The sequence below is a fragment of the Dermochelys coriacea genome, chromosome 13 (genome assembly GCF_009764565.3).
Source record: "Dermochelys coriacea isolate rDerCor1 chromosome 13, rDerCor1.pri.v4, whole genome shotgun sequence".
Taxonomy (NCBI): domain Eukaryota; kingdom Metazoa; phylum Chordata; order Testudines; family Dermochelyidae; genus Dermochelys; species Dermochelys coriacea.
In genome coordinates, this window is record NC_050080.1 from 32,247,068 (window position 1) to 32,274,408 (window position 27,341).

The following is a 27,341-nucleotide window of genomic DNA, read 5'->3' on the forward strand; positions in this document are numbered from 1 at the left end:
TTTCATTAGCCTTCACTGTGAACAGTGTGATGGAGATTCCCACACCTGAACCATTCCTTTTTGGTGACAAATCTAAGACACTTTCCCAGATTGAGGTGTTTAAATAGAGGAGCTTTTGGAACAAATGGTAAATTACCAGGACCAAATGGTATTCTCCTAAGAGTTCTGAAGGAGCTCAGATATGCAATTGCGGAACTACTAACTATGGTATGTAACCTGTTACTTAAATCAAGCTCTGTACCAGATGACTGGACGATAGCTAGCTGTAGCAAGGCAATGACTCACCAGTGTGGTGCCTCCTGCTGGTAGTCTTGAGAATTAGCTCTTTTCAGCCTTCAGAGCGCCCTCTGCAGGCCAGTGTCTCTCCTGCCGCTGGCCCGGTGTCCCTCCCGGACCCTGGTGCCCTTTACCCTGGGGTTCTGCCCCAGCAGTAACCTACAGTCTCAGTCTCCCCACCCAGGGGGAACCCCCAATCCTCTATCCCCCCTTGCTTCAGTGGCTACTACCAGTCACCATCCAGGCCCCGCTCACTGGGGCAGATTGCAGTCTGTAAACCACTCATCATCGGCAAGGGGGGTTGGACCAGCTACCTCTGCCAATTCCCAGGCTACTCCTCTGTAGCCCCAGTACCTTTCCTGGCCTTTAGCAAGGTCTGCAGCCTGGGGGTTTTCCTGGCTGGAGCTCCCTAGCTCCTCTGGCCTTCCCCCAGCCCTGCTCCACTCTAGCTACCCTGCTCAGATCCCAGCCAGCCAGGTCCTTCTCTCTCTACAGCTAGAGAGAGACTCCTCCCAGGTCCTGGCTCACTGGCCTTTTTCAAGGCCAGCTGTAGCTGCCTTCCCAATCAGTCTAGCCTTTTCTCGCAGCTCCAGCCCTCTCCCAGAGCAGGCTTTAACCCGTTCAGGGCCAGAGCGGGGTGGCTACCCTGGTACACTAGCATAATGCCAAGTTTTTTTTAAAAAGGCTCCACAGGTGATGCTGGCAGTTACAGGCTGGTAGCTTAACTTCAGTATCATGCAAATTGGTTGAAACTGTAGTAACGAACAGAATTATCGGACATGTAGATGAACACAATATGTTGGGGAAGAATCAACACAGCTTTTGTAAGGGGCATTCATGCCTAATCAGTCCATTAGTATTCTTTGAAGGTGTGATCCAGCTGATATGGTGTACTTGGACTTTCAGAAAGCCCTTGACAAGGTCCCACACCAAAGGCTCTTAAGCAAAGTAAGCTGCCATGGGATAAGAGGGAAGGTCCTCTCATGGATCAATAACTGGTTAAGAGACAGGAAACAAAGGGTAGGAGTAAATGGTCAGTTTTCACAATAGAAAGAGGTAAATAGCGAGAACCTCCAAGGATCTGTACTGTTCAACATATACATAATGATTTGGAAAAAGGGGTAAACAGTGAGGTGGCAAAGGTGCAAATGATACAAAATTACTCAAGATAGTTAAGTCCAAAGCTGACTGCAAAGAGTTACTGTGGGAACTCACAAAACTAAATTACTTGGCAACAAAACGGCAGATGAAAGTCACTGTTGATAAGTGCTAACTAACTCACATTGGAAAAAATAATCCCAACTACTCATATATAATTATGGGTTATAAATAAGCTGTTTCCACTCAAGGTGGAGATCTTAGAGTCGTCGTGCATCGTTCTCTGAAAACATCTGCTCAATGTGCAGCAGCAGACAAAAAAGCCAACAGAATGTTAGGAAACATTAGGAAAGGGATAGATAAAAAGACAAAGTATTATAATGCTACTATATAAATCTGTGGTACACCCAAACCTTGAATATTGGGTGCACTTCTGGTCACCCTATCTGAAAAAAGATATATTGGAATTGGAAAAGGTCCAGAGAAGGGCAACAAAAATGTTTGGGGTCTGGAACAGCTTCCATGTGAGGAGAGATTAAAAAGACTGGGACTATTCATCTTATAAAAGAGACAGCTAAGGGACAATATGAGAGAGGTCTAAAATCATGACTTGTGTGGAGAAAGTGAATAGGAAAGTATTATTTATCCCTTCACATGACACAAAACCGGGGGTTCCCAATGAGTTTAATAGGCAGCTGTTTAAAACAAAGATTAGAGTACTTCTTCACAGAACACACAGTCAACTTGTGGAACTTGTTGCAAGGGGATTGTCAAGGTTCCTTCCCCTCTCTGAACTCTAGGGTACAGATCTGGGGACCTGCATGAAAGACCCCCTAAGCTTATTCTTACCAGTTTAGGTTAAAAACTTCCCCAAGGTACAAACTTTGCCTTGTCCTTGAACCGTATGCTGCCACCACCAAGCATTTTAAACAAAGAACAGGGAAAGAGCCCACTTGGAGACGTCTTCCCCCCAAATATCCCCCCAAGCCCCCTTTCCTGGGCAAGGCTTGATAAGAATCCTCACCAGTTTGTACAGGTGAACACAGACCCAAACCCTTGGATCTTAAGAACAATGAAAAATCAATCATGTTCTTAAAAGAAGAATTTTAATTAAAGAAAAGGTAAAAGAATCACCTCTGTAAAATCAGGATGGTAAATACCTTACAGGGTAATCAGATTCAAAACATAGAGAATCCCTCTACTCAAAACCTTAAGTTACAAAAAGACACAAAACAGGAATATACATTCCATCCAGCAAAGCTTATTTTACCAGCCATTAAACAAAAGGAAACCTAACGCATGTTCTAGCTAGATTACTTACTAACTTAACAGGAGTTGTAAAGCTGCATTCCTGATTTGTTCCCAGCAAAAGCATCACACAGACAGATGAACCCTTTGATCCCCCCCACTCCAGATTTGAAAGTGTCTTGTTCCCTCATTGGTGCCAGTGAGATTATTTTAGCTTCTTAACCCATTACAGGTGAAAGGGTTTTTCTCTGGCCAGGAGGGATTTTATAGCACTGTATACAGAAAGGTGATTACCCTTCCTTTTATTTTCATGACAGGGATGTTTTCAGTGTCAAACCTATAACTGACTTTTAAAAAGAGTTAGGCAAGTTCATGGAGAAGAGGCACATCTTGGCTGTTAGCCAAGATGGTCAGGGACACAGCCCCATGCTCTGGGTGACCCTAAATATCTGACTACCAGAAGCTTGGACTGGACAACAGAGATGGCTCACTCAATAATTTCCTTGTTGGCCTTTGTTCCCTCTGAAATATATGGCACTGGCCACTTCCAGAAGAGAGAGGTAGACCGCCCCTTGGTCTGACCCAGTATGGCCATTCGTGTGTTCTTATGTGTCTGCTGTTAAAAGACATTCATCCCCCACTGGGTTGATGGTCTTAAAATTATTGACTTGTCTGCCCAGTATCATACAGGCTACAGGTTCCTCAGGTACTGGTGGAGCCAGGAAACCCCATAGCTCTTAGAGCAAGGAAACTTGCTACTGTCTGGGTAGGTCAAAGAGAGCAAGGAGAGATATTCCTTGAGACCCATAGCATTGGACACAACCCTACCTCCGGTGCCCCCTTGATAGGTTCCTCAGTATCACATAAATTGAAGTGTCTACCTCCATCAGTGCCCCTGGAGGAGTGATCTAAACCATCAGTACCGTCTGCTTCCAGAGTGACCATCACATCAATAACCATACTCCTTCAGTACCTCAAGAATGTAGGTACTTGAGGACTTAACTGCAGGTACTTGATGGACTTAACTGGAGTCCCCACTGATCATGGGCTCCATCCTCACCATCTCTGCTGGATAACTGTAGGTAAATTTGTTCAATAAGATAAAAAATGAATCCCTACACTGTTGAAAGACTCAAGGTCAAATCTATGCTCCCTGGAAATTTACACCCTGACCCTGAGGAGAAAGCACCAGAGGCAGGTGTGTAAGCTAAGGCCACCCCCCTTTATCTTTATCCAGCCGAGCCCCCATGTAAATGACAGAGCATTCAGAGGTCTTGATTTTCAGGACCCTCTGCTTCCATGACCTCTGCCCATTCCCAGCCACCCATGAAGGGACTTTTGACGCTTTGGTCGAGATCAGCCCACAAGTATTGATGCCACCCACCTCTAACCTCCCATATCTTTGGGGGCTTCCTCTCACTTTTTGCCTACAATTTGGACTCTATCATGACAGACAGTTGGGTCTTAGAAATTATGCATCAAGGATAATCCATAGCGTTTTTCTCCCTCCCTCGCCACAAATCCTCTTCCCGGTCCCCCTTCAGGGACCACTCTCAGGAGGTGATTCTTCAACAGGAAGCAGACTCCCTCCTCCTACGAGAGGCAATAGAATGAGTGACAATTCAGTAGCAAGGGAGATAAAGTTCTATTTCCCTTATTTCTTAGCCCCCCAAAAAGAGGTAGGGTGGAGAGCCATTCTGGATCTTTGATAACTAAAAATCTTTATTCGAAATTCAAAATTCAGGATGGTTGCACTAACATTAGTAATTCCCTCCCTATAGGAGGGGATGTGGTTTGTGTCTCTTGACATGAAGGATTCTTATTTCCATATAGATATTCATCCATACCACAGAAAGTTCCTTTGGTTTCCAGTGGATCAGGGACATTTCCAGTTCAGAGTCCTTCCCTTTGGACTAGCAACATCACCCAGAGTATTCACAAAGGTCGTCTCGGTGGTGGCAGCCCAAATGAGATGTCAGGGTTGCACAGTTTTCCCATATCTTGATGATTGGTTCCTAGTAGGTTGCTACAGCCAAGAGGTCAGGTCAACAACTTTTTTTCTGCTCCATCTTCTAGCAGACCTGGGTATCTGCACAAAAAAAGAAGAGTCTTTTTTAACATCCACCCACACAGACAGTAAACTTTACCAGAGCGACACTGGACTCCAGTGCAGCAAGTGTTCTTCCCCATGGAAAGATTTCAGATTACTCACAGAACAAGGACTATGGTCAGGATATGCCTTTACCCTTCTAGGTCACATGGCTGTATGCACTTATGTGACCCCATTCACAGTCTTCATCTGCGCTGCCTACAGGCCTGGCTGTAGTCGGTCTACTCATCAGACAAGGATCACATCAACACCAGTGATACTATTCCCACCAGGGTCATCACCTCTCTAAGCTGGTGGTTGAACCCGCATCACATCCCCTTCGTCACTTCTTCCCCGAGTGCCACCATTGTAACAGATGAATCCCTTGTGGGTTGGGGTACTCACCTGAACAATCACACTGTACAGGGTACCTGGACCCCATGTGAGGCCAGACTGCACATCAATCTACTGGGTCTGCCTGGCATGCAGGGCTGCTCTCCTGCACATCAGACGCACCTTAGGGTTCTACTTGCAGAAAACCAAATCTGCCTGTTAGATGTTTGGCTGCATGTTTGTGTTCTCCCTGTGTGCTACCCCTGCTCTGCGCTGACAGCCAGCACAGTAGACCTCTATTAAGATCTGTTAAGGTATGAAGGCACCAGGCCAGCTTTATTGTGAACAAAGCACGGTAACAGCACCTGGCAGACTTTACGAGGATATTAAGACATGTATGCCCATGACAATGGATGCAGCTCAGTGAATGGCGGGACTTTTCATTCTCCCCCCCGCCCCCCTTTGCTGGACCAAGACACTCTCTCAGAGATACCTCTTTATACCCTGATACAAACAAGCTACTGCCCCTTGACGTGGCTAGTTATTACCCATCTCCTTGTAGATGTTGATTTGACTAAAAAAAAATTAATTACACTGTCATCCTGACCTTATCTTTTAGGAGGGGTATGGCGGGTCATGCACTCTCTGTCCCCCTGACCCTTTTGGGGTGGAGCACAGGTCATTAGAGGCCCGTGGGCAAGTCTGTGCGACCCCTCTGGGTCTTGGAGTAATGTGGCATAACAGCCAAAGTCAGTCTACCTGTTCTCTCCATCAGGGCTGTGTGGCCTAGCAGCCAGAGTGAGTAGAGCAGCCCTCACAATCAGGGCTATGCGGCCTAGCGGTAGAGCGGTGAGGCGGGCTGTCACCCCAGGGTGGGCGGCGACCAGGATAGGGGAACCTGGACCCTCCCTCTCCACTGGGTCCCAACCCAGGGCCCTGTCGTTGGAGGGGTTGCCTGCCACCAGCTCTTCAGGGATCTGGCTCCAACACGCAGAGCTAGTCTCCGGGTCTCCAACCACCTCCCTGCAAAGCCTCCCTGGGTTACTTCCTACTCGCTTCTCTGCAGCTTGTGGTCTCATGGTGCCCCCGGTCTCTCCTCCTTCTTTGGCATCTGGAGCCTTGGGGTCGTAGGTCACTACCATCTGTCTGGCCTCCGTGTTGTGAAGTTTTGGCGGTCCTTTAGCAGGAGTCTGCAACACACCTCCTTCCCCTCCGGCAGTCAGCCACAAATGAACTGAGCTGCTCCCTTTTATACCTGGCCTCCAGCTGGAGCATGCCCAGCAAGGTCGAGCGAGCATGGCCTCTTTGGCCCAAAGAGAGGAATTAACCCCTGCAGTCCCAGTGTGGGGCATGCACGCCCTGTCACAAGGGGTCAGTATGTTCCTGTTATTCTTGGGGAATGTTTTTGTACCATCCCTGATATCGGGATATTCTGGTACCACTCTTCTGGAATGTGTTTGCGTGAATACTTTGTGTCTAGTACTTCTTAGGAATGTGTGTTTCTGCAATATCAGCCCTGTTCTTGCCAGATTCTGTGAACTTACAAGCAGGCAGAGCCTGAATACTGCTCACCGCCTGACTTGCTAACTTTGCTTTATATCAGCGAAGCTTGCCCACTACTTTAGCTCAGGCCTTATACCAGGCCTCTGACACAAGGGCTCATATTTCAGGCTCTCTTCCTATTACATCCCCCAACTTTTTGTCTTTTTATGGGGAGGATGTTTACCCATTGTTTCGGAAAAGCATAATGCATGGACTAAAGATGACCCAGTGGGTTTAAACTTTGTTATTTGGCCACCTTACTTTTTTAATTATACATTTATGCCCCATTTGTTTTTTAGTTTGCACATTTTTGTACGACTGATGGACAGATTTTATTTTTTAATTGTTACTCGTTTTTTATAGTGGACCTGGGAATGTTAGGCCCGGGACCATGACTGAGGTGTGGGGTGTAGAGTTGTGCTGTGATAACTTTTGTGTGGCATAAGGAGGCTTTTTTATTTAGTTGGTGATTGATGAGATGGGCTTTGGTTAGGATTATAAATGTATCGAGTTTGTACCTTATAGCATAGTATAGGTATATATACTAATATGTATGAGGGATTATATAATTATTTCCTTAAATAGTTAAATACCAAATATATGCCCTATATAATTTGTGATAAATAGTGATATATGAATAATGTTGATAGTTGGTATGCATTCATAGATGTAAATGCATATATAATAATATGCATATGTGTATATGTTTGTACCTTAAATATTTTTATAGGACACATTTGGTGTAACATACTTCAGAGTATTTAGGTATACAAGTATTTAATAGCCCTTACAAGCTATTTTAGTACAAACAATTACATTTAAAATATTGATAAGCACTTGATTATTTTTGTAATGATTATTTATTACTATGGCAGTGTTGATAGCTAGTTTTTTTTTTTAAGTTGGTGTAATTTAGCTTTTTTTGGTTTGATGTTACATGTAGCAACACATTTGTATTGTGCAATTACTGTTATGGCTTGTATTTTTATTAGTATTACACTAAGTGTTTGGACTATTGGGTGTAGAGTAACATTTTTTGGGATTGCTTACCAAGGTGTTTTCACTGTTTTTTGCACACTTTCTACTTCTTTTATTTGTTGTTGGATAAGATGAGCTATTTTTGTTTTTTGCCATTAAATTATGTATGTTTAATTGTAGTTGCTTTACTGGGGGAAACAATTTAATTAATAAATATTGTAGGTTGCCAGGAGGAATAATAATTTTAATGGCAGAGCTGACCAGTTGGCCAAAAGGCATGGGTTCCTATTTGGATTGTGCTAGTGACTTGCACACAAAATTCTGTATTGATTTCAGAACAAATGTTTTCATGTATAGAAAAATTTCAGAGCACATACCACATTTTGTATTTTTACCACCTTATTGACTAACTCATTTTGTACCCATCGGGCCCAGCCTCTTATTATGTTGTTGCTATTAATTGTAGCATAGCATTTACACAGCCACCATCCATTACTTTTTGTACAACAAGCCTGATTAATTTTTAAGCCAGTTTTAGTTACTAGGCGCACAGTGGGATAGTGCTGTACATAAGCATCATTTACCGAAGTTTCCACACTGTTGGTATAGTACACTCTGACTGGATTTTGCATTCACCTTGGGATGGCCATTAATGATGTGAACGCTTTTACTGTTGTTATGATCCAAACTTGAAACCTTATCAAATTTAGCAAATTGTAAAAACACTGGCGCAAAATTATTCACTCCTTGCTCCTGTATTTGTTTTAAAATGGCTTTGTGGTCCAGTATTTGTGGCCAACCTTGTAATTTTAATTGTAATAAGCTTTGCTTGATGATTTCAATTACTTTATTCCCATAGGCCACATTCAGCTGTCAGTGAAACATAATTCTTTTCCATGCTGTTAATAATTGACAGGATAGTAGAATTTAGGTGGCTGAACCCTTGAGGAATTGAATGTATGTTGTCAATGGTAATTGCATGTTGATTCAGCAATAGGCTGCTTATGCAACAGCAATGCAGTTTATTCAGTTAATTCATTTCTTCTCTGAAAGTGTTTTTTATAAACTAAGCAATCAGTATGAGTAAATGTGCAATCTTTTCTTTTTTAAAATATATCAACTTTGGGTCAACATAAGTAAGGCGGTGTCAGCACTCACACTCACTCTCTTAAGTACATCAACTGTGGCTCTATGCTGCTGGTGGAGGTGATGTTACTATATCTACATAAGAGGTGGGCTTACAAGCAGTGGGAGACCAATTTAATTGTAGACACATGCTAAACTAGGTTGATGTAACCTGCTTTGCACCATAGCACTAACTCTGTAGTATAGACCAGGCCTTAGTGTTTGTCCAGGTGTGCCCCAGGTACAAGACGAGGCAGCTGGCTGGAAATGTAGGACAGAATACCTCACATCTATATATGGCTTGCATCAGTTATTTTCCTATGGACTGATCTCAGGGACAAGGTATACAGCTTTCCTCATGAGACTTCATTTATAAAGCATTAAAGGAGGCTAATATAATTAATGACAATTCAAAAGGGCTTATGGAAAATGGATCCTGTCAAACAAACTTGCTATCTTTTTTTGATGAGATTACAAGTGTGTTTGATAAAGGTAACAATGTTGACGTAAAATACTTAGACTTCTGTAAGTCTAAGTCTGACTTTGCAAAAAGAAAAGGAGTACTTGTGGCACCTTAGAGACTAACAAATTTATTTGAGCATAAGCTTTCGTGAGCTACAGTTCGCTTCATCGGATGCATTTGGTGGAAAATACAGTGGGGAGATTTATATACACACATGGAGAACATGAAACAATGGGTTTTATCATACACGCTGTAAGAAGAGTGATCACTTAAGATGAGCCATCACCAGTGACTTTGTATCACGCAATGTTTTGATTAAAAAACTAGAATGATATAAAATTAACATGGCACATATTAAACTGATTCAAATCTGGCTAACTGATGATCTCAAAATGTAAGTGACTTTCTGTAAGTTTGACTTCGTACAACGCAATGTTTTGATTAAAAAACTAGAATGATATAAAATTAATATGGCATATATTAAACTGATTCAAATCTGGCTAACTGATGATCTCAGAATGTAACTGTAAATTGTAAATCATGGAACGGATGTGTTCCCAATGAGGTCCTTCAGGGATCTAATCTTGTCCTTTCATATTTAACATTTTGACAATGACATGGAAGAAAGCATAAAATCATCACGGATAAAGTTTGCGGTTGTCACAAAAACTGGGGGAGTGGTAAATAATGAAGTGGACAGATCATTAATAGAAAGGAATCTGGGTCACTTAGTAAACTGGGAGCAAGCAAACAGTATATATTTTAATACAGCTAAATATTAATGTATACATGTAGGAATAAAAAATGTAGGCCATATTTATAGGATGGGGGACTCTGAAAAAGATTTGGGTGTTGTGGTGAATAATCAGCTGAACATGAGTTCCTAGTTCCATGCTGTGCCAAACGGACTAATGCAATCTTTGGATGCATAAATGGGAATCTCAAGGATGAGTAGAGAAGTTATTTTAACTCTGTATTTGGCACTGGTGCAACTGCTGCTGGAATACTGTGTCCAGTTCTGGGATCCGCAATTCAAGAGGGATGTTGAAAAGTTGGAGAGAGTTCAGAGAAGAACCACAAGAATGATTGAAGAATTAGAAAACTTGCCTTTATAGGATAGACTCAATCTATTTAGCTTAACAAAGAGAAGGTTAAGGAGTGACTTGATTACAGTCTATACATACCTACATGGGAAACAAATATTTAATAATCTGCTCTTCAATCTAACACAGGTATAATACTATCGCATACCTGGAATCTATAGCTAGACAAATTCAGACTGGAAATAAGGCATACATTTTTAACAATGAGAATAGTTAACCAATTTACTAAGGGTCATGTGGATTCTCTGTCACTGACCATTTTTAAATCAAGACTGGACATTACACTAAAAGCTGTGCTCTATGAATTATTTTGTGGACGTTCTATGGCCTGTGTTATTCGGGAGGTCAGACTAGATGATCACAATGGTCTCTTTTGGTCCTTGAATCTATGAATCTGTGATTCAGTCCGTGGACTTTGCAAGAACTGGTGGATACCCTCAGCTGTTCTAAACAACTATCTGAGGGTATGTCTATGCTTCCTCTGGGAGCAAGCCTTCCCGACTGTGTGGACAGACTCATGTATAGGGATCATGCTACTGTGCGAAAAATAGTTGTGTAGATGTTGCGGATTCTTGAGAAACCAAGTTCCAACTCAAGCCGCAGCCTCAAAGCGATGTCTACACTGCTATTTTTAGCATGCTAGTGAAAGTCCCACTAAGAAAATCTGTGGACCGAGGCTGAGAGGCTTGGTCACAGATGCAGTGCAGACATACCTTCAAGGATATAGGTATGCCTTTCTGTGGCTGGGGAGGGGGAAAGAAAGAAAGAAAGAAAGAAAGAAAGAAAGAAAGAAAGAAAGAAAGAAAGAGAGTGTGTTTGTGACTAAAATACTGAACTATCAGTCCTCAGCTTCTACTGAAAGAGGTCCAATGGGAATAACTTCCAGCGTAGGCTTTTCACCCTGAACATTCTTGACTACTCCCATTGGTGGACTTACATCAGTAACTTTCAGCCTCATCCTCTCACTCACATCCTATTTCCCTTCTTTTTTCCCCCTTCTGCCTCCTTCTGCTTCTAGGAATCTTTTCCTGTCTCTTCTCAAAATCCATTTGCCATCTGATTTCCCAGAACTAACCCTTATCTCTTTTCCACTTTCCCGCAATACACTGTTTTACTTAGTGTAGGTAAAAGTTTTTAACGAGACTTTTTTGTCTTTTGGGGAAAGGTGCAAATGGCCTTGATTTATCTTAAAACATTCTGTTCAGTACACTCCTTATATTTTGCAGGACAAGGCCATTTTCCTTTTTCTTGTAAACCCTGGTTCAGACTAAACCGAGAGCCAAACCAATTTTAACGAACAGTAAAAATCACATTTAACCTGTTTCCCAGATTTAACACCTTTTCACCTGTGGGTTATTTTGGACTTTTTTTTAGATGGATGAAGAAGCCTCGATGTGGGGTTCCTGATCATCCCCATATAAGCCATAGCCGAAGGAATAAGCGATATGCGTTAACTGGACAAAAATGGAGGCAGAAGCATATAACATACAGGTATATTCTAATTTTTTAAGGTGAAGATTAGTTTGACATAGATTTTATATTGAACTGTGAAAATACATATGCCTGCTGAACTTTAGAAAAACATGGAAGGTAATTTTTTTCAAAAGTGCCTAAGTGACTTAGGAGTCTAAATCCCATTTTCAAAATTCTAGGCATTTAGGACCAGATTTTCAAAGGTATTTAGGTCCCATTAGTTAGGTGCCAAACCTGCTTAAATTCTTTTGGACATCTCAGTAAGTGCCTATCAGAATCTTTAGGTGCCTTTGTAAATCTGGCCCTTGTCTTAAATGACATAATCAGAAATACCACCTAACAATTATTTGTTCCCTATCTGCTTTTTGATTATGTCATTTAAACCCTGAATGCGTTTTAGTGACAGTTTTCCAGAGGTCATACTGAATATTACAAATGGATGTCTTTTCTTTTTGTTCTGTAAAGCACTCAAAAATGTTTTGCCACTATAAAATAATAAACAAATTTCTTATTTTTATATATCTAATATTCCGAGTATGTATCAAGTCCAGAGTCACAATGGACTCTGCCAGGAATTTTCTGCAAACGTTTTATGACATTGGTATTAAAACTAAGTGAAATATTAAAATCATTGGATTTAGCTGAAAGGAGTTTCAGTCTAACTTTTACGTTTTACAGGCTACACAAACTTAGTGAAAACATTTCTAAAATTATCTATATTGGGTAACTTCATGATAATGGAACTATAGAAAAATATCTAGTAATTGTTAATGGTGAATTATCATCCAAAGGAGATGCTTCTAATCAAGTCCTGCAGGCATCTGTTCTTGGCATGAAACTTGTTGCTGGTTAAGTTTGCAGATGGCAGAAAAATTGGTGGAATGGTAAATAATGATAAAGACAGATCAGACAGAGTATTTTAATACAGTCAGATGCAAGGTCCTCTATCTAGGAACAAAGACTATAAGTCACACTTACAGGATGCAGAGTGGTAACCGTGTTAGTCTGTATCAGCAGAAAGAACGAGGAGTACTTGTGGCACTTTAGAGACTAACAAATGTATTTGAGCATAACCTTTCATGGACTAAAGCCCACTTCATCAGATGCATGCAGTGGAAAATACAGTAGGAAGATAGATATATGTATATATATATATATATATATATATATATATACAGAGAACATGAAAAAATGGGGGTTCCCATACCAACTCTTAAGGATGGGGGACTATATTCTGGAAAGCAGTGACTTGGAAAAGGTGAAACCAATTGAACATGAGGTCCCAGTGAAATGCTGTAGCTAAGGCCTGGTCTACACTGGGGGGGATCGATCTAAGTTACGCAACTTCAGCTACGTGTATCTACTTCAGTGTCTTCACTGTGGTAGGTCGATTGCTGATGCTCCCCCGTCGACTCCGCCTGCGATTCTCGTTCCGGTGAAGTACTGGAGTCGACGGGAGAGCGCTTGGCGGTCTTCACTAGACGTGATAAATCGACCCCCGCTGGATTGATCGCTCCAGAGGTAAGTATAGACATGCCTTAAGAGAGCTAACGGGATTCTTGGATGTGTAAGCCCGGGAGTGTCAAGTAGTAGTAGGGAGGTCATATTGCTATTGTATGCAGCATTAGTGAGAGCGTTCCTGGAATACAGTGTCCAGTTGTATCCAGGATTTGGAATGAAGATTAAGAGCTAGTCATATTGAGTTTGAGCTGATGGCTAGACATCCACGAGGAGATGTTGGAGAGACAGGCTGAGATTTTAATTTTTGAACCGAAGGAAGAATAAAGATGTAGATTTTTAATCCCTGATCATAGACATGCTTGTTGAATTTGTATTTACTGAGGAGATTACCCAGAGATAAGGTGTAGTAGGAGAAGAGAAGAGGACCAAGGAAAGAGCCATGAAGAGACTTCACAGAAAGCTGGAGAGAGGATGAGGAGGATCTCCTGAAGGATGCACTGAAGGAGTGATTAGAGAGGTAAGAGGAGAACAGTAGAGGGTGGAGTCATAGAAGCCAAGGGAGGACAAGATTTCCAAAAGAAAAGCATGGGCAACTGTATGAAAGACAGCTGACAGGTCAAGTAGAATGAGGATTTAGCACTCGTTTTGAGTTTTGGCGAGGAAGAGGTCATTAGAGACTTTGGCAAGAGTGGTTCTTCTTCGAGTACTTGCTCGTGTCCTTTCCATTGTAGGTGTGTGTGATTGCCACATGCACCAGTGCCAGAAATTTTTCCTTCAGTGGTATCTGTAGGAGACTGGCTCTTGTGCCTCTGATGTGGCACCCATATTGTGCAATATAAGGGGCGCCGCTGGCTCCCCCCACCCTCAGTTCCTTCCTACCACCAGTGATGGTGCTAGAACATCTCTTGGCTTGGCAAGCCTTCTTGTTTTGAATCCGTTGAGATGAACTTTTCTTTGTAAATAGTTAAAAGTTGTTAGTAGTTTCCCTTAGTGTACTTAGTCAGTTAGTTAGTCTCGGACAGGACTCAGCCTAGGGCTGAGGCATGCCCTGATCCCCAGGCTTCAAACCCTGTGATTGCTGAAAAAACTGATGCCTATCGGCAATCCTCATAGTAGCTGTCTGAGGTGCCTGGGCGAGACCCATATCAGTGACAAGTGTCAGATCTGCAAGGGGTTGAAACCTCGGACAAAGAAGGAGCGAGACATACGTCTCCGAGTGCTCCTTATGGAATCTGCGCTAGTACCAACACCGGAGCCATCCGGGTTGGACTCTGCTCCTAGTATCGTGGCATTGGTCTGGAGCACTCTGCCGGTGCCATCTTCGGACCGACGCTGATTCCCTCTCCCCAGCACCGGCCAGGAAGCAAAGAAAGGCCGGGAGGGGACAATCTCCAACATCCTTTAAAGGGAAGGAGGGGGCCAGAGGGGAGCAAGGACCCATGAAGGGCAGCTCCTCACCTCCGTGCGGGAGTCGAGCCCCAGCTCAGGTCGAGTGGGTTAGCCCATCCTGAGACGTGCCTGCCACTCCAGAGAGCAACGCGGTCCTCCAGCACCTGGACATGCCATCGACGTCCGAGACCCTGCAGGCAACACAGGATATCTTAATGTGCCATCGGACCTTTCCAGCAGTCGCCATCTGTGTGGCACCGCTCTCGTCCTCAGTGAGTGTCCTGCCAGTGCTCGCCCGCGCAGAACTGCCAGGCCTCAGACATAGGAAGGCTGGGCTGAAGGAGCCTTCACTGGTCTTCGGACTTGGGGCACCGCTCGCAGGGCTTGAGACGCAGATTGCTGGTGACTTGGCGCAGGCCCATGGAGGTGTGCCCATCCCTGTAGCCCCAATACCGGGACTGACCTAGCCACTCCTCGAGTGTGTGGCACCGCTCCAGGGACACAAGCCAATGGTCCCAAGAGCCTTGTTATTGGTCACTTCCCACCTTGATGACCAACTCGCTCCTGCTCCTGCTCAGTGGGCTGGCATCACTGAAGGCACAGGGACTCATCACACTTGGACAGATCCCTGTTGCAGCCCCGGGATCAGCACCGTCGCAACCAGGACAAACGATCGGCACCATCCTGGTCTCCCAGACACGATCCCTCTTCTTCGGACTCCAGTACCGTACAGGAGTCCACACCAGCAAGCCATGGCCGTGCACTGGGGATACCCACTCTAAAGGCGGCACCACTCATTGCATCATGCCCCAGGGCCATTGGCTGGCCCCCTGATACCCATGGGGGTTCCCACAGCCCTCTCATAAGGGCTCACGTCAGCCTCAGGGGCCTCAGCTAAACCATCAGCCACTGTCTTCCACCCACCCCAGACTTCATAACCCAACCTTAGGGGAGTCAATTAGTATGCATTTATTTCATAGATAAGCTAACTCAAAAGCTGCACAGCTCAAGCTGAGTTGGGACCAGAGTACGAGTCTCTAAAATTACCTTATCAGATTTGTCCCGCTGCCTTGCAGAATGAGAGTGAAAAATCATGTGGAAAGCTGTAATGTCTGGATCCATTGTTCTAACCATTAGAGCACAGCCTGCTCCCAGAGTCAGGAATAGAACTCATTGAGAAACTGTATATTATGCCCCCTTTAGGGACTTGCTCATATAAAGGATAACAGTGTGCATCTGCTTCTCGTTATTCCTATAGCTTGAGTGGCTGAGTCCTTTTCTATAACTCTGAAAGTCTTGGGTTCAGACTTTGCTGCTGTCCCATGGGGGAAGAAAACATAGTATATGATCATGTCAGTAAAGACTGCAACTTAATCCACATGCCAAGGGACTGAACAGGTTATACAAGTGCCCATAATACTGGCATTTTCAGAGTAATCAAAGCTTTATTTGACAGCCTTGATAGTATCTTAAGAATTTTTTGTATATTATACATTTATATGACCCCCATCTTAAATTAGCATTTATTTAAGGGGTAGATGCCTCAAGACATTGAGCTAAAGAGCCTTTCATATGTAGGTCACCATTTTGAATCCAGCCTCTCCCAGGGGAGTTGTTCACCACTGCACTTGGTGCTAGTTGGCAGACTCAGCAGAGAAGGCATGGAGACTTAATTGCCCCTGTGCTTCTGAGATGCAGGCCTGGCAGTACAGTATCTGGAAAGCTTGCACTGTTGTTGCCCTGCGCGCAAACTGAGGACTACATTTTCCAGGGTTCACAAGCTGGCACCTTTGCCAGCACTAAATCCGGAGCATTTTTAAAAATGAAGTTTGGGGTTATATACAAGTTATTTGTAAATAAACAAATTAGTTCATGAAATATTTTTCATAAAATGTCACACATGGAATTGCACAAAATTTGGCAGCTGTGTCACACTGGTGACTTTTTGCTCACTCAAGTAGTCTCATGGGTTTCATTTGAACTACTATGAGTAAAGGAGATCAGTCAGGCTCAGTAATTTAATGATGGGTATGCTGCTTAGAACGAATTTAAGGGCCAGTTTCTTATACACTTGCCTACATTTTTGCAGGATAATAGCAGACACACAAATTTACCTGCAATAATTTGCACTTTCAAATTAGACATCCAAGTCCCTAATTTGTGAATGTAATCAGGCATTCAGGGCGTGACGCAACATCCAGTGAAGTCAAGGAAGGATTCCCGTTAGCTTCAGTGGGCTTTGGATGAGGGCTAAAACTGACCTAAATTGCAGGTGCAAATAGTTGCAGGCACAATTATGTGCCTGCAGAAATGGAGACCCTATTCAGTTTTGCCTATGTGCAAGAGTTGCTAGCTGTTGTAATAGGAAGACTTGACAAGGACGTGTGCCTTTAATCAATCCTTCTCTTCTCATTTACACAGTGTACACAACCACACCCCCAAGGTTGGAGAGCTTGATACAAGGAGAGCCATTCGTCAGGCATTTGATGTTTGGCAGAGAGTGACGCCACTAACCTTTGAAGAGGTCCCTTATCATGAAGTTAAAAGTGACAGGAAGGAAGCAGATATTATGATATTTTTTGCTTCTGGTTTCCATGGAGACAGTTCTCCATTTGATGGAGAAGGTGGATTCCTAGCCCATGCTTACTTTCCTGGACCAGGAATAGGAGGAGATACTCACTTCGATTCAGATGAGCCATGGACTTTGGGAAATTCTAATCATGATGGTAAGATTGCAGGTCAAATGTTTAAAACAAGAACAAGCTGAATGTAAATTCAACAATAGGCTTTTAGTGGGGGAAATGGCAGTTTAGTGGAGCCTTCTTCTTCCAGAGATTGGCCCCCGTTAAAAAGAAATGCATTCCCTCTTAAATGCACAAGTCCCTGATGTGTGGGCACATATTAGAGGTTTATGCACCTTCTCACCTATATGCACATGAATGAATGTATTTAGGAGTGAGCAAAAATGTGTGTATACTTAGCTGTGCAGGTCTTTGAAGATTTGGGCCACTATCTCTGCAGAGATGATTGTCCCTTAGGGGAGAAAGGTGGTATGAGTGCTGAAGAAAGAGAGGCAAAGTTGGCATCCCTATCCCAAGCCGACTGAGATGCTGAGTGTGCTCAGCAAAGACAGTGATGCAGTTGCTCAGCAGGGAGTGCAGAGGTAAGAAAGTAGAAAAAGGTTTCAGTTGTAAGTTTCATAATTTTTTACTTAATTTCTAATTTCCCAAATATTATTTTGGCCTGAAATTTCCCATATTGAGTTTCAGGCCAGAAGAGAGGGTTTGTTGGCTAGTTTAAAGATGCTTGTTGGGAATAAGGAAAACTGCCTTTTGAGTATTAAACAGTGAAGAGATTTTGTGTGCTTTTGGGTTTTATCTTCCCTTCCAATAACCCCAAACACTTGCTTTTTTATTTTCAGACCTTTTCTTCAGTGGGAGCATGGGTCTTTCACAAGTTGAAAAAGAGTGTTAAGCTATTTTAACTGAACACTAAATGATACATAAGACTCCAATTACAGATCCATGTGCATGGAGAAGATCATGGATTCAGAACAATTCCTAGAAAAAAATGCATTGTCAAGATAAAGTTATGCTTGTAAATAAAGATTAGTTAATTTTAAACACTATTAGAGCATTGTAGCTTAAAAGAAACATGTTTAATACCAGAAATGTGGAGTTCTGTGAAGGGTCATCGCCATGGTATCAAAGTGCCTGAGTTAAGATGTAATGTCCCCTCAGTGCAGGCTCTGTTCACTTTTAAAGGGTAGTCTGTTCCTCCCTTATTGTGTCACTCAGTTGGTATTCCCCCTCACTGTAGGCTCTCTCTTTCGGTATGTTTTCTTCATAAGTGCTGTTGCCAGAGTTTGGAGCAGTTTCACCTTGGTAGGGGCTTTCTCCCCATGTGGCTGAATGTTATCCCTTTCATTAAAAGAACAGGAGTACTTGTGGCACCTTAGAGACTAACAAATTTATTAGAGCATAAGCTTTTGTGGGCTACAATCCACTTCATCAGATGCATAGAATGGAACATTCATTATACATGATGTCCTTCAGCTGGGTATTACTACCCTTTGCTTCTAGATTTGTTTCCTAAAGCATGTTCTTTGTAATTAGTGTTGTCTCCATCCTGATGGCAGGGTTGGCTGTTCATTTTGGAACTGAAATAGACTTACCAAAAAAATAAAACCCCACCAGCAGTAGGTCAGTAACAAAGCTCTCTTTCTATATTGTTCTTTTCTACATAAAAAATGAAAGATTTTAGAATAGCTGCTGCCAATTTTATAATTTTTGAAACTCTTAAGACAGACAGATAAAGTGGGCTACTCAATAAAAAGCAGGGCTACATAGACTATTAATATCTAAGACATTCTACCCCGATGGGAATGTTTTTTAACACAACTATATAGAAAACTCAGGCAAACTATCTAAAACTTACTGTGAAGCACTGGTGTTTGCAAAACTGTTATTCACTGAATGACATCAGCAGTGCAGGGCACTGAAATTGGCATTGTTAGGTCCTGCTTAAATACTCCCCAAAATATTTCTGGCATGTGAGACAATTCTCTGTATATGATATTAGCAAAAAGAACGAGGAGTACTTGTGGCACCTTAGAGAATAACAAATTTATTTGAGTATAAGCTTTTGTGGGCTAAAACCCACATCGGGTTTTATTCATTGATCATTGATTCATTGATCATCATTCATCGGATGCATTCTGTGGAAAATACAATAGGAAGATATAAATATACACAGAGAACATGAAAAAATGGGTGTTGCCATACACACTATAATGAGAGTGATCAATTAAGGTGAGCTATTATCAGCAGGAGAAAAAAATCTTATCCTGCTGATAATAGCACACCTTAATTGATCACTCTGGTTATAGTGTATATGGCAACACCCATTTTTTCGTGTTCTCTGTGTATTGTGACAGGGTCGGGCCAGATGGCTATAGAAGAGTAATAGAAGGTAGATACATTAGCCCCAGGCTAAGTAGGTCCCTTTTCTCTGCGTAAGGTAACAGGGAAGGTTCCAGAACAATCAGGAACCTTTTGGAGACAATTAAGACAGACAGGCTGATTAGAACACCTGCAGCCAATCAAGAAGCTGCTAGAATCAATTAAGGCAGGCTAATCAGGGCACCTGGGTTTTAAAAAGGAGCTCACTTCAGTTTGTGGTGTGTGTGTGTGGAACTGAGAGCAGGAGGCACGAGGAGCTTAGAGTGAGAACACGGACTGTTGGAGGACTGAGGTGTACAAGCATTATCAGACACCAGGAGGAAGGTCCTGTGGTGAAGATAAAGAAGGTGTTGGGAGGAGGCCATGGGGAAGTAGCCCAGGGAGTTGTAGCTGTCACATAGCTGTTCCAGGAGGCACCCTAGACAGCTGCATTCCACAGGGCCCTGGGCTGGAACCCAGAGTAGAGGGTGGGCCTGGGTTCCCCCCAAATCCTCCCAACTCCTGGTCAGACACAGGAGGAGAAAAACAGCCAAGCTGAGGGCTGCGTGAAGCTCCAAGGCGAGCAAATCCGCCAATAAGCGCAAGACCCAGCAAGGTAGAGCAGGAACTTTGTCACAGTATCTATCTATCTATCTATCTATATCTTCCTACTGTATTTTCCACTGCATGCATCCAATGAAGTGGGTTTTAGCCCATGAAAGCTTATGCTCAAATAAATTTGTTAGTCTCTAAGGTGCCACAAGTACTCCTCTTTATTTTTGCTGATACAGACTAACACAGTTACCACTCTGAAACCTGTACATGATATTGATTTTTTCTTAATACTGACTACAGAAGGAACCCATTTAGTCCATGCAGTATTGTTAAGCTAGTGCCCATGAGCCTGGTTTAACAATTGTTTTTGGCTGGCATACCTGTAGCTTTTTTGCTTTTCACCTGTCTCACCCTCAACAGTTTTAACAAGTTGACAGTAACATGCAATTGTTGTCCAACCAGAAGAAATGTGGGGGACTCTTCAGTAAGAGTGCAAACTGTGTTTCAAATTCAATAAAGAAAGAATTAATCATTTCTGAATAGATGACATTCCATGTGAAGAACACAAGACTTCTTTGGTTTTTCTCACAGGACACAAGAACTGTTGGTCCATTTGAATTAATTAGCTAGCTAAATGTTTAATGCAGTTGCTGGATAATTCATATGCTAGGTGTAGGGGCTGTCAGACAGATTCCAGGTTCTGGCCACTATGGCTAAGCATTTATGTCCATTCAGAACATGAGTCCCTCAAAAGAGCCAGTAAAAATCCACATAGAAGTGCTCCATGTTTTCTCAGACCATGACTGTGAATATTGGGTGCCCTGTATATTCTTTACCCTCTGACATGACAGTCAAGCCTTCTTCTCAGTAGTATGAGCCAACCTAGGCCATCAAAAGTGACTGAATATTTTCCTTCATAGTCACCATTTCATATTGTGTAACATGAGACTTTAGAGTTACAAAACTGGAGGGAAATATACATTGTTCATATTGTTATTTTATCATGTGTTTAACTTGGTGTCAGCCCTTCCCATTCACACTGAAAAGTGACAATATAATTAAGAATTGTATTTGGCAAGTTAAAAAGACTGAAGTGAAGAGGCACACAGTAGAAAATCCCTAACACCAGGGTGGGTTAGCATTTTCCAGTGTTAAGCTGTTTTATGGGCTGCTGTTTTTCCTTATTTTGATGGCAACATACTACAACCAGGGTGCATTGCGCTCAAACCAAAATATAGTTGTTTAATCATATTTAGCTTACATTTTTATTATTGATTGTTTCCGTATTATTAGTGTTAGTGTTGCAGTTATAGGACTACTGCCCTCTGTCCCCTTTCTGATTACTCTTGAGTTAATGCAGTTCAAGTCTTGAGGTGGAATCTCACGATTTTCTTCAAGTAGTGTCCCTGTGGATGCACCACGGTAGGTGTGCTTGCGTCCTTATGCTGCTGATCAGAGAACTTCGCTAGCAGTGTCCATGAGGCTCGGCTAGCTAGTGTGTGCGGGCTAACCCCGCTCAGTTACTTCTCAACCGCCCCTGGCTAGAGACAGAGCTAGTCACAGTCGGTTAAGACCGTCGTTTTCGTTTTTTGCATTTCTATAGTTAGTCTCCTTGTACTTAGTTGTAGTTTTGGCTCCTTTCTTATCAGCTGGCACAGCTGTGAGACCACATGCCAGACTTCACATGTGAAGCCTTGAGATGTTTACAGACCAGAGACAGATTGGACAAACCCCTGTCACTATCCACCAGGGTAAAAAACTCCTTAGACTGGTGGAAGCACCCAGACAATGTTTGCAAAGGGATCCCCTTCTCGCACCCTCCCCCCGTCATTGCTTCTCACCACCGACTCATCACTCATAGGGTGGGGCACACATCTTAACAGTCTCATGACACAAGGCAGGTGGTCATCCATGGAGATATCCCTTTACATCAACCTCCTCAAGCTAAGGGTGGTCAGGAAAGCCTGTGCCCATTTTCTCCTGCTGATCAAAGGCTCACACATGAGATCCTAAGAGACAACAGCCTGTATGTACTACATCAGTCGACAACGGGGGAGCCAGGTCGCCCTCCCTCTGTGCAGAGGTGATGAGATTGTGGAACTGGTGTATCTCCCATGATGTCACACTGTCTGTGGGTTACCTCCCAGGCACACAAAATTTGATAACGGACAGTCTCAGTCACAAATTCACACACAATCACGAGTGAAAGATAGACCCGGCAGTACTTCACGACCTATTCAGGCAATGGGGGACACTGACCACAGACCTGTTAGCCAGTCACCTGAACAAGAAATGCTCATGCTACTGCTCCAGAGCAGGGATAGGACAACATTCCCTGGGCGGCGCTTTCCTGGGACAGGGACCTTCTCTATGCCTTTCCTCCCTTTCTCCTACTTTGATGGTCTTACTGAAAATAAAAAGAGAAGGAGCACACATCTTGCCACTTGGCCAAGACAGACCTAGTACCCTTCCCTGTCACAGCTTGTGACATGCCCACCAATCTCTCTCCAATCCAATCCTCTTCTTGCAGAACAAAGGCATACCCTACATCCCAACCTGGGATTCTTCACCTCAAGGCATGGCTCCTTCAGGGTTCCAAACCTAGAGAACTCCTGTTCAAACTAGGTACAAGATGTATTTACTACATAGCAGAAAGTCCATGACATGCTATACTTAAGTCCAGGTTTTGCATTTGTTGTACTTCCCAACAAATCTCCCTGACATCCGCAGCCCTTCCAAAGAACTTAGACTATATACTGACCCTAAAAAGATAAGGACTATCTCTCAGCTCTCTCAGAGTCTATCTGGTGGCTACAGCAGCCTTCTATCAGCCAGTAGAGAGATACTTGATGCTATCAGACCTGACCATTAAAAGATTCCTCAGAGGTATAGTAAATCTTTCCCCACAGCCTGTGTTCCTTCTAAGCTGCGCAGAGCAGGGGTGGGGGGACAAGGCTCAGGAGCAGGAGAGCTGCTGGCAGCTGCTGAGGTCTGAACAAGGAGCTGTCTGGTGAGTGCCTTAAAGAGACAGCGTACAGTCTCTCATAGACTTCCCCAGCAGCCAGCACACACACACTCTGTCTCACACACACACACACACATTGGATTGGATTGGATGAATGGACTATAAGGTGGATAGAAAGCTGGCTAGATCATTGGGCTCAACTGGTAGTGATCAGTGGCTCGATGTCCAGTTGGCAGCCAGTATCAAGCGGAGTGCCCCAGGGATTGGTCCTGGGGCCGGTTTTGTTCAACATCTTCATTAATGATCTGGGATGGATTGCACCTTCAGCAAATCCGCGGATGACACGAAGCTGGGGGGAGAGTTAGATACACTGGAGGGTAGAGATAAGGTCCAGAGTGACCTAGACATATTGGAAGATTGGGCTAAAAGAAATCTGATGAGGTTCAACAAGGACAAGTGCAGAGTCCTGCACATAGGACGGAAGAATCCAATGCACTGCTACAGACTGGGGACCGACCGGCTAAGTGGCAGTTCTGTAGAAAAGGACCTGAGGATTACAGTGGACGAGAAGCTGGATATGAGTCAACAGTGTGCCCTTATTGCCAAAAAGGCTAATGGCATATTGGGCTGCATTAGTAGGACCATTGCCAACAGATCGAGGGAAGTGATTATTCCCTCTATTCGGCATTGGTGAGGCCACATCTGGAGTATTGTGTCCTGTTTTGGCCCCACCACTACAGAAAGGATGTGGACAAATTGGAGAGAGTCCAGCGGAGGGCAACGAAAATTATTAGGGGGCTGGGGCACATGACTTATAAGGAGAGACTGACGGAACTGGGTTTATTTAGTCTGCAGAAAAGAAGAGTGAGGGGGGGATTTGATAGCAGCCTTCAACTACCTGAAGGGGGGTTCCAAAGAGGATGGAGCTAGGCTGTTTTCAGTGGTGGCAGATGACAGGACAAGGAGCAATGGTCTCAAGTTGCAGTGGGGGAGGTCTAGGTTGGATATTAGGAAAAACTATTTCATTAGGAGGGTGGTGAAGCACTGGAATGGGTTACTTATGGAAGTGGTGGAATCTCCATCCTTAGAAGTTTTTAAGGCGCAGCTTGACAAAGCCCTGGCTAGGATGATTTAGTTGGGTTTGGTATATTTGAGCAGGGGGTTGGTTGAGCAGGTTAGATGACCTCCTGAGGTCTCTTCCAACTCTAATCTTCTATGATTCTATGGCAGGTTTTCATACCAGTGCAGGTTTCACATGCTTCTCCCAAAATCATGCTGTTTGCTGTATTCACACTAGAGGTTAACCAGAACCCTGATGGGCTCCTCTGGTCTGCTAGCAGCATGGTGGGACAGCATCTTTTAAGACTGTTTGGCTGATCTGAGCTATACAGAACTTGGAATAGGCTACATGGAATGAACACATGTATATAAACCTAGCTACTAGTGCATAGGAGGCAAGTGGGAAGTGAGTAAGTTAGAAGGGCTGGAACATACAGACACAGGTAATTGTGGGATGGTATTGAGGAACTGGATCAAAACTTGAGTTCAGCAATCCAGTCTTCTTCTGCATCCTAACTGCAAAGTGAACTGGTCAGAGCCTGCCTTATAGCAAAACCTGTGCTTTAACCCATACCCCCAGCTGTGCAAATGAGCAAAGGTTCTAAACACAGGCATAAGGGTTTTGTATGAGGATGGTTGGGCTGTTGGGGCTAAAACAAAGGTCAGAGCCACCTTAAGTCTGCAGTGTAGACACACTCTTAGACAGCACTATGGGCGTTTGTAAGTTTCAGGAGCCACCCTATGCCATTTTATGGGCCACTGCACTTCCCAGAAAATCCATAGTGCATTCCTACCCTGACATGCCTGCGTAGCCCCCAGACCAGCCCCAATGCTGGGATTTGTGAGGGGGTCCTTGGGAGGCAGCCACACAGCTACCTTGCACTGTACCTTTGCCAAAAGAATCCTCCCTTGGTTTGGAGAGCCCCTTTTCGTCGCTCTAGCCCCTTAAACTCAAGTAATGGAGATGGAGTGCAGGAGGGGAGTTTCTCTATTATGCTGTAGCTCTTTGTTGAAGGCAAATTGTGAGCCAAAGGAAATTATTGGGAATTTTAAGGACTGCATTGCTAAATTTTCAGTACCTTTAGTTAAGATTTTTTGCTGATAAATGTTTGAATAAATCATAATTGATCTGATTTTAAGGAAACAAAAAATCTATATTCAGATGTGGTCAAATAGAGGGAATACTTTCTGGACTCGCTAAACCAAGAAAAATATTACATATCCCAAAAAGGATGGGTTTTTTGTTTGTTTGTTTTAAATCACACTATTCTTCTTTGAATATGTGTCAGTGTGGATCATCAGTTGGATGAGCAGTACTAACAGACAATATGTCAGTGTAGTGAATCTTCGATTAAACAGATGATGGCGTTTTAGCACCTAGCTGGCTGAGAAATTGGTTTATGGGTGTAACCCAGAATAATAGCATATTTCAGTAACAGTCAAACAGTAAAATCCCATTGTTTTACGCACAGTGTTGTTACACACATTTCAACAGGATAATAATATTTAGTTGATTGAGTTTTCAAACGATACCTCACAAGGCATACTTTATATAAAATATATCATAGCCATATAAAAATGGTGAACATGAGGTACAGGGAGTCACAGGTACTTTTTAAATTTGCCTTCCTTTTCTGTTCAGGATTTCCCAAACAGTCATGTCCTCCCTTGTGAAATAGTCCAGGACACTGTTTCTTGAAACATAATGGAGCAAATACTTAAGCAATCAGTTTGCAAACATCTAGAAGATAATAAGGTGATAAGTAACAGCATGGATTTGTCAAGAACAAATAGTGTCAAACCAATCTGATAGCTTTCTTTGAGAGGGTAACAAGCTTTGTGGATGGGGGAAGTGGTAAACGTGGTATATCTTGACTTTAGTAAAGCTTTTGATAGTGTCTCGCATGACCTTCTCATAAACAAACTAGAGAAATGCAACCTAGTATCAGATGGGAGCTAGTATCAGATGGGTGCATAACTTGTTGGAAAACCATTCCCAGAGAGTAGTTATCAATGGTTCACAGTCATGCTGGAAGGGATAACAAGTGGGTTCCCGCAGGGATCAGTTCTGTTCAATATCTTCATCAGTGATTTAGATAATGGCATAGAGCATACACTTATAAAGTTTGCGATCATACCAAGCTGGGAGAGGTTGCAAGTGCTTTGGAGGATATGATTAAAATTCAAAATGATCTGGACAAACTGGAGAAATGGTCTGAAGTAAATAGGATGAAATTCTATAAGGACAAATGCAAAGTATTCCACTTAGGAAGGAACAATCAATTGCACACATACAAAATGGGAAATGACTGCCTAGGAAGGAGTACTGCGAAAAGGGATCTGAGGGTCATAGTGGACCACAGGCTACATATGAATCAACAGTGTAACACTGTTGCAAAAAAGTGAATATCATTCTGGGATGTATTAGCAGGAGTGTTGTAAGCAAGACATGAGAAGTAATTCTTCTGCTCTACTCCACGCTGATTAGGCCTCAGATGGAGTATTGTGTCCAGTTCTGGGTGCCACATTTCAGGAAAGATGTGGACAAATGGGAGAAAGTCCAGAGAGGAGCAACAAGAATGATTAAAGTTCTTGAAAACATGACCTGTGAGGGAAGATTGAAAAAATTGGGTTTGTTTAGTCTGGAAAAGAGAAGTCTGAGAGGGGACATGATCGGTGTTCCCTCTAATTTTTTTGCATCCATGTGCGGAATGAATTTTGTTATGTGCACCAATATGGAGGTGATGTTTGACGGGGTGGGGCTGAGGGGTTCTGAGTGTGGGAGCGGGCTCAGGGCTGGGGCAGAGGATTGGGGTGTCGGGGGGTGAGGGCTCTGGCTGGCGGTGCTTGCTTAGGTGGGGCTGGAGATGAGGGGATTGGGGTGGGGGAGGGGGCTCAAGGATAGAGAAGAGGATTTGGTTGTGGGCGGATGAGGGCTTTTGCTGGGGGTGTGGGCTCAGGTGGAGCTGGGGATGAGGGGTTTGGGGTGTGTGAGGTGACTCAGGACTGGGGCAGTGGGTTGGGTGTGGGGGGTGAGGGCTCCAGCTTGGGGTGCGGGCTCTGGGGTGGGACCAGGGATGAGGGGTTTTGGGTGCAGGCTGCCCCAGGGGATGTATTAGCAGAAGTGTTGTAAGCAACACATGAGAAGTGTCCCTTCCATGGCAGCTCCAGCTGGGCTGGGCTGGGCTGGGTCCGGCCAGGCCAGGGGAGGTGCGCTTCTCTCGAGCTGCAGAAGTTCAGGTGG

General features: G+C 43.5%; 1 protein-coding gene across 4 annotated transcripts in view; it reads left to right on the forward strand.

The window, feature by feature from the left end:
* MMP24 (matrix metallopeptidase 24) overlaps nt 1-27,341 on the forward strand; it is a 157,427-nt gene that overhangs the window by 44,246 nt on the left and 85,840 nt on the right. For all 4 annotated transcript variants that reach the window (XM_038369512.2, XM_043495644.1, XM_043495643.1 and 1 more), the window contains 2 exons: nt 11,630-11,746; nt 17,000-17,304. In XM_038369512.2, the coding sequence (XP_038225440.1) occupies nt 11,630-11,746; nt 17,000-17,304 (422 nt within the window). The remainder of the gene's footprint in view (nt 1-11,629; nt 11,747-16,999; nt 17,305-27,341) is intronic.